General features: G+C 50.6%; 4 protein-coding genes across 4 annotated transcripts; 2 read left to right on the top strand and 2 right to left on the bottom strand.

The window, feature by feature from the left end:
• Positions 1-954: 954 nt before the first annotated feature.
• On the top strand, positions 955-1,980 carry An04g09510 (uncharacterized protein; the record flags this gene model as incomplete). Its single annotated transcript, XM_059747774.1, has 3 exons — positions 955-1,423; positions 1,486-1,542; positions 1,595-1,980. 3 exons carry the CDS (start codon positions 955-957, stop codon positions 1,978-1,980), a joined length of 912 nt encoding a protein of 303 aa, XP_059605275.1.
• Positions 1,981-2,333: 353 nt separating this feature from the next.
• Positions 2,334-3,804, bottom strand: An04g09520 (uncharacterized protein; the record flags this gene model as incomplete). The annotated part of the gene is made up of 5 exons (XM_001402271.1): positions 2,334-2,644; positions 2,700-3,151; positions 3,208-3,331; positions 3,388-3,514; positions 3,577-3,804. 5 exons carry the CDS (start codon positions 3,802-3,804, stop codon positions 2,334-2,336), a joined length of 1,242 nt encoding a protein of 413 aa, XP_001402308.1.
• An 812-nt stretch (positions 3,805-4,616) lies between these two features.
• Positions 4,617-10,343, top strand: An04g09530 (uncharacterized protein; the record flags this gene model as incomplete). Its single annotated transcript, XM_001402272.3, has 4 exons — positions 4,617-4,657; positions 5,279-5,579; positions 5,642-9,064; positions 9,117-10,343. The coding sequence occupies 4 exons, from the start codon at positions 4,617-4,619 to the stop codon at positions 10,341-10,343; spliced, it is 4,992 nt and encodes a 1,663-aa protein (XP_001402309.3).
• A 447-nt stretch (positions 10,344-10,790) lies between these two features.
• An04g09540 (uncharacterized protein) lies at positions 10,791-12,232 on the bottom strand (the record flags this gene model as incomplete). The annotated part of the gene is made up of 4 exons (XM_001402273.3): positions 10,791-11,206; positions 11,267-11,914; positions 11,974-12,048; positions 12,109-12,232. 4 exons carry the CDS (start codon positions 12,230-12,232, stop codon positions 10,791-10,793), a joined length of 1,263 nt encoding a protein of 420 aa, XP_001402310.3.
• Positions 12,233-13,005: the final 773 nt, after the last annotated feature.

The raw sequence follows: 13,005 nt of genomic DNA on the forward strand, positions 1-13,005 counted from the left end.
GGTAGCGCCTCCCAGGATTTCAAACCTATTACAGATAGCATACTCGAATTCTGGCGTCCTTTTATAGCAGCAGAATCTATCGCAAATCTATTCTTAAAAATATAGGATCCCGTAAAAAGAAGGATTTCAAATGAGAGAATAATTAACTTGTGCGCTTTTATTTGCACTTGAACAGCAGGTATACAAGCTAGTCTAAACTAACGCTTACTTATGAATTAAAACCATATAGTATTTGAGTTGGATTGACAGTAGGCTTAGAAAAATGACCTTGATGGCAAGAAACTAGGACATGAAACATGGCGTTTGAATTTGCCCCCCTGCGCCCTCAATAACATTCCAATTTAACTCGTGATTATATGGCTTAAGTCCTTGGCTAGACTAGCATGTAGGCTGTATGAGATGGCACTCCTGCTCGATCTTCGCATCCCCACATAAGGCAAGGGTATATGTTACAATGCATGACAAGTGAATAGATAAGGTCGCAGTGGGCTGAGACAGATCTAGATCTAGATTGGTCGGTGAGACAGGAGACCTTCAGAGCCGTCCTTCTGTCAGTTGTTCAGGAATCTCCAACAGGAAAGAATTATGAAATTGTGGTCTACCATAGCTATGTACAGTTAGCTGATCTGCAAGGTATCACATACTCTAGGGACAATGACAGGGAGCTTGTGACGTCCAAAAGGACATGTGTGTTGCTTCGTCTTAACTTTAGAGACAAGGATAGGGAGACGCCAACGCCCAGAGCACTTGTAGGTTGCCTTTCTTACGCGCTTCTACTTTCCAAGTAAGCACGGGCTGACCGCTACTCTCCCTGCTATGCGGTCATATTCCCAGAAGTTTAACGGATATTTGAGCAACACTTCATATCGCAATTTAAAAAGCTTCGATATTCTCCCAGTATGTCTACCTCACACGCTGAGCACAGCACTCACAATTTCATTCAAATCTGCCAACATGACTCGTACCCCAGCTGCACCAGAAAAGCACAACCGTGACTCTGCTAGCAGATACAAGAGTGGCAGTAAAATCAGCACTCTGTTTGCCGAGGAATTGGTGGAAAGGTCTGCCATAGCGGGGTTCGGCCGGAAAGATCTAGTTGTCTTTGACAATGCCTGCGGGACAGGAGCAATTTCTAGTGCCCTTCATCGTGCCCTTGGCGATGAGAAAACACGCACCTGGAAGTTGACCTGCGGCGATGTATCTGAAGCCATGGTCGAGGTCTCCAAGCAGAAGATGATCGAAGAAGGATGGCAGAATGCGGAGGTAGAGGTTGTTGATGCTCAGAACACTGGGCTTCTGAGTGATCATTATACGCATGTCTTCTCGGCTTTTGGTAAGATGTTAGGGACCCAGGGAAATGGGATAATGTTGACTTCCATATCAGCGTTCAACCTCTTCCCTGACGACAAAGCTGCAATGGAAGGTTGGTTGCTTACAGTATGGCGATATTACATCAACGAAGCCAGCTAACCTTCGGTACAATAGAGTGTTTTAGAGTGCTTCAAAGCGGAGGCACGTTGGCCGTTTCCACGTGGTGCTCAAGTACGTTCACTGTAGTAGAATTACTAAACATGTCTAACACACCATCTGTCAGCCGTCTGGGCCACCCTCATCCAGTCCGCCATCGCAAGCATACCAGGTGATCTCCCAACCCCGACCACGGAAGACATATTCGGGCTGTACAATAAAAATTGGGCCGACGAATCCAGGGTGCGGGCTCAGTTTCAGCAGGCAGGATTTACGGATATTAATGTTACCTCCGTGAAAAAGGAATACACTGTGCCGGTTCAGGAGCTCGCCGAGGCCTGCAAGATAAGTCTCCCTCACATCACCAGAAAGTTCTGGACGCAGGAGCAACGAGATAGTTACGAAGCAGAGGTTCCAAAGGCGGTGCTCCGCATCCTGGAAGAGGAGCAGAGGGGGATCGGACTTGGCGCGATGAAGGCTGAAGCGATCATTGCAACTGCTCGGAAGCCATGACCTTGGGTATTCGCAGTAGCTTTCGGTGGATAGTTTAACCAGTCCTTTTCCTTTCCTTTTGTTTCTCATAATTTTAACATAGGTTACCGAGCTGAATGCTAAAAGTTGTCGAGTCTTCTGGCGCCATCACATGTGTATGTAATGTAAAACAGAGAGGTGCTCTCGCTCGGCCGTAGGTCGACAGCCTTTAAGATCTCACCACAAGGAGAAGCGGATGGTAATTTTCTCAGCTGATAGGCAGATAATTTCAAAGTATATAGATTGGCTGTCTCTGGGGACTACCCAAATGACACATTTGCTGTGCTTTTTCCAAGATGAAAGTTCGGAAGGCTCAGGTACATAAGATAATGAAATCACTTCAGCCAGGCCTCAATGAGCCCATGGCAATTCCCCGGAATCTGATACACTTTCTTGACTTCCAGCCCAGCCAAACCGAGTACCATTTCCCACTCCTTCAAAGTCCTCTGTTTAGCACCCAAAGACATCATGATCATATCCATCCATCCTTCCTCAACACCGGCTTTCTCTGCCGGTACGACAATCTCCTCAATTAGAAGCCGTGACTTCCCTGGCTCCATGGCCGCAGCAATATTCTGCAAAATACAAACCACGCTATCCTGGGGCCAGTTGTGAAGGCAACGACGTATGAGGTATGTTACAGCGCCTAGAAAGAATGTTATAAGCTACACGAACAAATATAGTCTTATCCAGCAGCTTACCTCGAATAGGCTGCTCGGTAAAGAAATTATAGGCCATCCTCTCAATCGAGGGATCCAGTGAGCCCTCGACACTCTTGACAACATGTTCTTGATCTTGTAGGATATAACGGCCAGGCAAACCATTACAGAAAGACCGGATCCGGCTGATGGCCTTGCCCTTACCGCCGCCGATATCAACCGCGAGAACCTGGCCCGCGGTGGGCTTCAACTGGGCCAGACTTCTCCACGGGAACAGATCAATCATCCATAGGGGGGTCATCGCCTGCACTGTCATCCCGTTATTGAATGCCTTCATGCGCTCCGGCTTCTCGGAGAGGTTGTCGAACATGCTCTTTCCGTTCGTCTTGTGGGCATAAGTGTATGGATTATCTGTAGTAGATGAAGGTTCTTGCCAGCCGTTACGTTGGAGAAATTCATGCAGCTTAAGGTGCGCGGGCATATGGTCGTCCATCCTGTTGGTTTCTCAGTTAATCATGATCCTTGATAGTTGATAGGGTGGAGCTCTCACGCAAATCGAAACATGCCGCGAATCTCGGGGCGCAAATACGCCTCGGAAAATGGAGTGTGCCGGTATTGGCCCGGCCCAGTCTCTTCGAATGGTCCGTACAGCGACGAATTCCTTAGCAGACGAGCTGCGTTTATGTTAGAGCATGAATGTCACGGCACAAATTGGCACGTCTGCACTGACCAAGAAGGGATTCGTCGACATTGAGTTCCCGCGCCAACTCTTCCGTCCTGCGAGATACTCGCCCGGTGGGAAGCGCTTCAAATACCCCCATCTCCAGCAACGCGCGGACGCTCGCGAGATGGGCCGTCTATTATCCTAATTAGCAACTCTTTCTTCACCTGGGGCCTTTTGTGCATGAGTATATCGAACCCTTTCGTAACAGGTAGCAGCGGCATCAATAGGACCCTGCGCGATCTGGAGGAATTTGAGCGCTTCGAGAACCAGCTCATCGCGTGCGCTTTGTCTGGCACTGCAGCCTTCTATGCTACTATCCTGACTGCTGTGTTTAGTCTGCTGGCATCGTTGTGCAGCCTCGTTGAGGCTTTTCAAGCCATTCTGGATCAAGGAATATTCATCGATTTCTTCTGGGTAGGTCATGGTGTGGTAACGTTGTTCCTGAGAAGCACACGTGTTTGGAAATGACTTCGAGCCTTGAGATAGAGATATCTGGATATGAAGTGGTTGCCTACATGTTATGGAGGGATTTCTGGAGAGTATTTCTATCCTTTGTCCATGTCCGTCCATGTCCGTCCAGCTCGTACGACCACTTTTTCGTGCATAAGCATGATAAGGCAACAGTAACTAGGTGGTGCACGACGGAGTTTCCGAAGATGCGTAACTTAAGGTGCCATTACACCCCCTTGCCAGATGGATGAGGAGATACCCTCACCGCTGACTCCAGGGATAATACAATACACACACCTATAATAGTGGTGATATAGGTAGTTGTATGTGCATGGTTTGATAGGCCTGTGTCGAAGCCACTGTGGACTCAAGGGGTGAACTGATGCAGAATTTTTTCCACATTGGGTTCGTTACATATGCATCGTCTCAAGGTCCGCGCCGAAAACTCTAGGCAAGCGGTACAGCATATGACAGATCACAATAGTCATCCAAAAGGGGGTATTGTCAATCATCTCTAACAAGTACAGATGATAATGCACAAAGGACAATACAGGATACGCCTTCAACAAAGGCCGATGTCCACTTAAGGAAGCCACATTACCTGCTGCACCTTTGCGGCTCTATTATACACCGGTTCTAATTGCCCCTTGTAGCCTTTTCTTGCCTTACATTGCTGCTGAGCGAGGAGAGGCTTGCGCCACCAACGGCGAGGTAAAATGGACTTAACAGAGTTTGAACTGTATTTTACTTAAATGTACTTGATGGTCACGCAAACTACAGCTCCCATGCTTGCGGATATGTGCGTGGGTGTCTACAAGGCTGCAATGTAAGCGTACCAGAAGGTCAATGTAACCGCCTATTCAGATGCATTCAGTCAGGTGGTCGTGCCGAGACACTCCTAGCATGAAGAATATTTGTAATGAAACTGTCTGGGCGTGGTGTTGGCGTCTTTTGATTGCTTTCGGTGAATGTCGAGATTGAAGAGTAAGCTCGCTGGTATGTACAGAGATACCTCGAGGCAATATATTGACCAACACCCGCTGTGAGGACAATTGAAGTCCGTCAACCTCGCAGGCTCCCCGTAACAAACACAATGAGGCTCTTCTTCTTTAGTAACAAATTTCCCATCGATGATTTGCCAGATCTGTTCCGGCGCCTGCGGCTGTGTTCTCAATCGCCCAGGCATGTTGTATTGCGCCGGTTTCTTGAGGAGGCAACCCGGGTCGTTAGAGAGGAAATCTACCGTCTTCCTCCGGAACTGAGAAGCCTTATTCCTCCCTTTTAGTCTATACTCGACCTCGCTCAAAATTACCACTGGCACAAAGGACCTCTGTGTGGGATTTTCGAATGCATCTTTTTGTGTCTGGTTCAACTAGGTCTCTTCGTCGGGTGAGCTCTCTCCCGCCCCAACTAGGCAACCACTAAGGCGTCGACTGACTTTGGGTAGGAACTACGAGATTCGACCTCATGAGTTCAGCTTCAATACACAGGAATCACTCTTTACTGGGCTGGGGTTGGGCTTTTTGGCCGCCACTGCAGTCGTTGCGTCCCCCTCGTTGTTGGACTTGCCCATTACGGCAGCGGAGGTAGTCAGGATCGCCATGAGAGCCGGTATCTTGCTGTATCAGAAATCCCAGGATTTGGAGCAACTGTCACTCGACAGTTCCTTGGAGAGTTGGACTACCGTTGTGAGAGGTTTGGACGAGAGTATAGTGCGAGGAGAGCTGGAAAAATTCAACAAATCTATGGTAGGCTAACTGATATAAAATGCAATTGCACGGACCGGAATCTGACCTGAATCGCAACACAGGAGACACCGCCATCAAGCAGAATATACATCAGTGTTGTGGAGCCCGACGGCAGCGTATTCATCAGCGGTCCGCCATCGGGACTACGCGAGTTCTTTAATAAATCTGGAAAGGTTCAGTCAGCTCCGCGTGCGCCCCTGCCCGTCTATGGGGGCCCCTGCCATGCAGCTCACTTGTACGACCGAACACACACCGAATGGGTAGTAAGCAAAGTCAATCCTGAAATTGCTAGTCGTCGTCTCTCGGGGCACCCTCTTGTGCTGTCAATGGGCGATGGTCAGCCGTTGGCGGGCGAGAATGCACGAGATCTCTTCGAGTCGGCCACATATGTGCTTCTGACAAGCATAATCCGCTGGGATAGCGTTCTTGCCGCTGTCAAAAAGCTTCCCCACTGGAAACAAGATACGAAGCTGCAGCTCGAGACTTTCAGGCCATCCTCACCTGCTGTGCATGGCTTGATATCTGCAGTACAGTCCGAATACCCAGATTGCACAGTCAGTGTAGATGATCTTGGCGACTGGATAATTGACAATAGCCTTGAGCCACCAACAATCCCCATCGACTCCAGGATCGCTGTGGTAGGAATGTCTTGCCGGTTGCCCGGGGGGTCGGATGATCTGCAGCGGTTCTGGGAGCTCCTTGAGGACGGACGGGATGTACACCAGAAGGTCCCAGGCAACCGATATGACGTTGAGAGTCACACGGACATGACCGGGAGACGACTGAACACTAGCCACACCCCGTTCGGATGCTTTATTGACAGCCCCGGGCTATTTGATGCTAGCTTCTTTGACATGTCTCCCCGCGAAGCAGGACAAACAGATCCTACCCACCGTCTGGCACTGCTTACTGCATATGAAGCCTTAGAGTATTCTGGATATGTGCCTAATCGCACCAGATCAACCACCAGAGACCGAGTAGGGACGGTCTACGGCCAGTGCTCCGACGACTATCGCGAAGCAAATGCTGGCCAGAACATCGACATGTATTTTATACCAGGGAACTATCGGGCGTTTGCCCCCGGCCGAATCAGTTACTTTTTTAAATTCTCCGGTCCTAGCTTCAATTGTGATACAGCTTGCTCCGCCAGTTTAGCTGCGGTCCAGATTGCCTGTAGCGCCCTAATCCGCGGGGAGGCTGACATGGTCGTGGCCGGGGGATTAAACATCCTAACAGGCTCTGATAGTTTTGCTGGTCTCAGCCGGGGCTTCTTTCTTTCGAAGACCGGAAACTGTAAGGTGTTTGATGACGGTGCCGATGGGTATTGCCGAGCAGATGGAATTGGTTCTATTGTCCTCAAGCGTCTAAGTGATGCACAACAAGACAATGATAACATCTTAGGCGTGATCCTTGGGACAGCTACCAACCATTCATCACACGCTATCTCTATAACTCACCCTCACGCGCCTACCCAGGAACACCTTTATCGTTCTGTTCTTTCTCAGGCTGGCATTGGGCCTCACGATGTGGATCTGGTCGAGATGCACGGCACAGGCACACAGGCTGGGGATGCGGCGGAAATTGAATCCGTCACCCGCGTCTTCAGTCCCCCAGTGCCTCGACGGTCACATCCGCTGTACATTTCCTCCGTCAAAGCCAATCTGGGACATGGAGAGGCTGCGGCTGGCATTACAGCGCTCATGAAAGCGCTCCTAATATTCCAACATAATGCGATTCCCCGCCACGTGGGCATAAAAACAGCGTTGAACTCGAAATTTCCGGACCTTGAACGACTAAACGTCCATATCCCCAAGGAAACCATCCCTTGGCCGTATCGGTCGAACAGAAAACGATACGTTATGATCAACAACTTCAGCGCGGCGGGAGGAAATACCAGTTTGCTGCTGGAAGAGCCGCCTGTACGGCCAGATCCTCAGGGGCCTCCACAGACACGATTCGTCGTGGCTCTATCCGCGAAGAGCACGACTTCCCTGCGACGGAATCTCGAAAGCCTGATAACATGGCTGGAGGGAAACCGATCCGCACGATTGGCGAGTCTCGCATATACTACCACCGCCCGCCGCATGCATCACAAACACCGCATCGCGGTCCATGGCGCCTCGGTAGCAGAGATCATCCAAGCGCTGCATCAGCGTGGCTCTCGTGCAGAGCTTGGACTATTGGTGAGTAAGCCGCCCTCTGTCGCTTTTATCTTCTCCGGCCAAGGAAGCTTCTACGCTGGAGTGGGCTCGCAGCTCTTCAAGGAGTATCCTCCGTATCGGGAGCAACTCCAGCGCCTGGATGAGATTTGCCAGCAGAATGGGTTTGGCTCGATACTTCCGGCTATCACAGATACAGATGCGGATGTCTCCCAATTAAGTGCGCTGGTGACCCAGCTTACTACGGTCTGCGTCCAGATCGCCCTCTGTCGTCTCTGGAGGACGCTCGGGGTGAAGCCTGCCGTGGTTATCGGCGCAAGTCTGGGCGAGTACGCCGCTCTGTATGCTGCAGGAGCGCTGTCCGCCAGCGACGCTATTTTCTTAGTTGGGCAGCGTACTCTGCTTATGCAGAAGCTGTGCACCGCTAATAGCTATGGAATGCTAGCTGTACAGGGAAGCGTCGACGATATTCGCCGCTGCGTTCAAGACCGCACATACGAAGTCGCTTGTATTAATGCGCCCCGAAGTATCACAATATGTGCGTCGATCAAGGATATTGTAGATATACAACAATCGCTAGTGTCCCAAGGGTATCGCAGTGTCAAGTTGAATGTCCCATTTGCATTTCACTCCTCTCAGATGGACCCCATCCTAGATCGATACGAGGAGATCGCCAAGGCTGTCTCCTTCCGGAGCCTTCAGATCCCACTCATTTCATCCACTTTGGCCGATGCGGCTGTACAAAGTAGGAGCTTGGTCGCCAGTCTGTTCCTGCGGGAGAACACGCGGGCGCCCGCCCGGTTTGCGGAGGCCGTTGCAAAAGCGCAAGATATGGGCCTGGTCAATTCCCATACTGTCTGGGTGGAGATTGGAGTCCATTCGACCTACTCAGGCGCCGTGCGCGCCACTGTAGCAGATCTCCAAGCCATTGTGCCGAGCCTGCGTTCAGATGAGACTAACTGGCATACATTGGCCGTTAGCATGTGCACTCTTCAGGAGACAGGAGTTCCATTGGACTGGAACGAGTGGTATCGACCCTTCGAGCCTGAGGTCCGCCTGCTAGACTTGCCATCCTATCGGTGGGACCTGAAGAATCACTGGATCCAATACAACGGGGACTGGCTGTTGGTCAAGGATAAACGGCCTAGAACAGACCAAATCTCTGCTGCAACACCATCCTTGCGCACTGCCTTGGTGCATCAGATTATGGAGGAGTCATTCAGGCCTGATGGTGGAGAGATCGTGGTACAGTCCGACGTCATGGACAAGGAATTTTTCGCCGTTGCGTCAGGGCACAAGATGAGTGGGCGGCCGCTCGTTTCAGTGGTGAGTCGATAAATCTGACGAGCTTTGTGCCAGACTGACTTCTTTGCTGCAGTTTTCCTATCCCGACATAGCTTTCACATTAGCAAGATATATGTACTCCCGCCTTAAACCCGAATCACCACTTCCGGCCATGGATTTTGGTCAAGTAAGGGTGTTACAAGGACTGCTTCCACGAAAAGATCGGTCCAAACCCCAATGGGTTCGGATGCGCATGCGGGCGGATCCCCAGTGTGCAGCGCTGCAGTTGTCTATATCTGGTCTGTCGGATGAAAGCTCACGACATGTTGAGGAGAAGCTGGCCAGCGGTGTCGTGAGATGCGGCGACAGACAGAGCTGGCAGGATGAATGGGCTGATTATGCCCACTTGCTGACCACCCGGATCGTCACCCTACAGCAGATGGCGGAGAACGGACAAGCAAGTCGGGTATCGCGGGATCTGGTGTACACGCTCTTCAAGAATATCGTCGACTACGCAGACCACTATCGTGGCATCCAGTCGGCGGTGCTGCACGGCTTGGAAGCTGTGGCTGATGTGATTCTTGCGCCTAGCAATGATAGCCGCTGGACGGCGCCTCCCCACCACATCGACCCAATTACCCATGTTGGGGGTCTCGTGCTCAACGCCGGCCATGCCACGGACCATCATAATACCATCTATGTAATGGAAGGATGGAAGTCAATGCGGTTCGCCGAGGAACTCGTCGCGGGCGAGCTCTATCGATCCTATGTCAAAATGAATCCGGCCCGCGATGGTTCGGGTTTCTTCGTCGGCGACGTCTACGTTATGCGTGAAGACCACATTGTCGGAAAGGTCCGTGGGATGACACTGCGTCCGCTACCTCGTATATTGATGAATCGCTTCTTCGACCCCCCGGACGATGGTGATGGCCTGGCAACTCAACACATCCAGCCCCATGACCTGCCGCAAGTACAGCACCAACCCAGTCCAACAACAGATTCAGGCCCGGATGATGACCCAAAGGATCCAAATACCGGCCCGCTCACCCCGGAAGTTGATCTGCCAGTCGCACCATCTGTGGAGAAGGCGAACACCAAGCTCGTCCGTGGCGCACTGGCTCTCCTCGCCGCCGAGACCGGGGTTGAGCCGGACGGTCTGACCGATGAGACGGAAGTTTCTGCGCTGGGTATAGATTCCCTTCTGTCCCTTGTCCTAGTGGAGAAGTTCGCGACCGAGCTGCAGGTTAACATTCAGAGCTCTTTCTTCCTCGAGTCTCCTACAATTCGAGAACTGAAGGAGTATCTCACTGCGTCTTGGTAAAGGCAGAACGAGACATGTGGGTTGTAAGGTTATATAGTAGTTCTGCGCTTAGCTTTCTATCTTCGGCTCTCTCCTTTCTTCGTCCAGACACGAATATGCAGCATAAAATAGGTGGTTTGGGTGCGGCCCTGTGTTTGACTTTATCATGTCATCATAGACGCATATATGGTGGAGGTACGAAGGACTACTCCTAATTGACAACGGGCTGTGTCTGGTGCCCTTTCTCCGTTGGTTTTCTGTCACTCACTCCATCTCTCATGTTTATGTGAACAGAGCAATGCATAATACTAGTACTACATGGCAGATATATGCTTCCACTCATTTCGCTCTTCTTGGATTTTGACCACAATTACCATACAACATGGATCCCATGCTAAACACGAACAATTAATTTACCCAACACATAAAATCACGGTTTCGATGGCGAGGAACCATCAAGGAGTATCACTACTTCCCGTCACTTCTTGGCCGGATTCTCATCATCACTGATGGATTAGGCATATAGACCGGACCACTGGTGAATCCATAGGGTAGTATCTCCTTCTGCACAGGTTCTACGTCGTACTGCAACAGGAACTTGATGAAGATCGTCCGACAAATTTGAGTAGCGAGAACCCGCGCGGGACAGCTGCCCGCTCCATGAGAAAATGTCAAGAACGTGAGCGAGGTGGTTGCCACGCGTGGAGAGCAGACCTCGCGGCTGGAGTCGTAGAAGCGGTAGCCATTGAAAGTAGTCGGGTCTTCATAGATCTCGGGATCCAAATGGACATTCCGACATGGAGACAATAAGATTGTACCGGGACGAAGAGACAGGCCGATGGAGTTTAGAGTAAGAGGTTTCATGACACGGCGAAAGCTGACAACTATTTCATGTCAATTGGGGGTATTTTATTTTTGTCTTGGGACAGAGAGGGAGAACTGACAACCGGAGATATCGTACAGTCGAAAGGTCTCCTTTGTAAAGCTTTCTAACTTGGGAGCGTGCTTCAGAGTTTCAACGGTCCAGTCACCATTGGTGAGCTTCAAGGCTTGGAGTGCCTCCTCTCGGAGAGGAGCCTTGTACTCTGGGTGGTCCATGATGGCATACAGCTGGAAGATGATGTTGAATGCGGTCGGTTTACAGAGTTCGAAATGGTAGAAGATGAGATCATCTGCCAGCAACTGTACCTGTGCTGCATCATTTCTGCCTTGGTCATCTGGGCTTAAGCTGCCGTTGTCGAAGGCCGCCGCGATCAGTGCGTCCAACAATGAAGATGGGCGTACGTCCTTGGTTTTATCCGCCGCTCGTGCAGCTGCGACACGGCGCGCAACCTCAGGAACAAGTCTCTCTCTCACGAGAGAGAAGTGTTTCCTCAGATTTCGGCATTCGGACGAAAAGCGCCACACGAATGGCCGCAGGATGCGCGGATATCCCGTTCGTCGATAACAACTGCTCATAATTGCTTCGCCAAAAGACGTCGAATGGTGGTGGAGCACCGGGTCAGGGGCTGTATCTGGTCCGAGGAGCAAGGCCATAGTAACCGTTGAGCATAAGGAGAGGATTGTCTGCAGTGTGTTCAATTCCTTCCAGTCTGCTGGTGTTGTAAGCAAGGGAACTTTGGCTTTCGACCGTTGTTCTTCTCCTGCTCACCTTTTCCTGTAGGCTGCTCGAAAATCTGAGATAAGGCTGTATCGGTTTCCCGGGCGAGAAGCTTATTGAGGATGTCTGCGCAATATCACAAAGGATTAGCTTGTTACATCACTCGTTTCCCGTGTGACTTCGTACTTAATGATTCAGCGTTGTTGCAACTATGAACAGCTTCAATGGGTGTCCTGTCCGTGACGTCGCAGTACATGTTCATATCCGCAAACTGTGCGTCTCTTAGCGATAAGGCCGCTGACTTGTGCATGGTGTAAAGTTATGACGGGTGTTACCTCTGCCAAGGCTTGAAGAAAGCTCAGCTGGTCGTGTGGTAGAGACCTCCATTCCTTTGCTGAGTTTAAGGGAAGCACAATGCCATAATTATCATTCTGCATCCGGATCGCATAAGGTTTCCCTGCTTTTGTGTACTAATCCGGGTGAATTATGGTGAGCAGCAAAACAGCAGCTGTTAACATGTAAGGCGGCACTCACCTGCTGATATGCTCTCGCATACTCTTTCTCCGCATCGAAGCGCTTCCATCGTAGCTTTGGCCGCATGTAGCTACCCTCGTCTACAATCGGAATGCCTCTCAAGGCTCTTTTCTGCCACCATCCATCAAGGCTGTCGGATCCCACGACAGCCAACCCGAATAGGAGAACGAGGACAATGACTACCGGGCCGGTGGAAATGCCGATATCCACGACGTGGTGGATGCTGAATGGTACATGAACTGCCATGGGTGACACGCGTTGTACAGATGGATGGTCCACTAGCAGTTGCTGTCGGATATGAGGGGGAGGAAATGATAAAAGATATTCAATTGTCAGACGAATGTGCTTTTTGTTATGCTCACGTGAACCTCCATCTAAGTATGGACATGGTTGCATGGCCCCTTGCTTATGGGAAGCCACATCCTTATCGCAGTCATACCGCCATTTGAGGGATATTGGTGTGTTGTAATAGACATGTCAACCTAACTATCCATCAGAGGCGTGTTACTAGTGGCTGTGATCTGGTACTTGCTACGTATGTGGGTTTGC

Source organism: Aspergillus niger (assembly GCF_000002855.4).
Source record: "Aspergillus niger supercontig An04".
Taxonomy (NCBI): Eukaryota; Fungi; Ascomycota; class Eurotiomycetes; order Eurotiales; family Aspergillaceae; genus Aspergillus; species Aspergillus niger.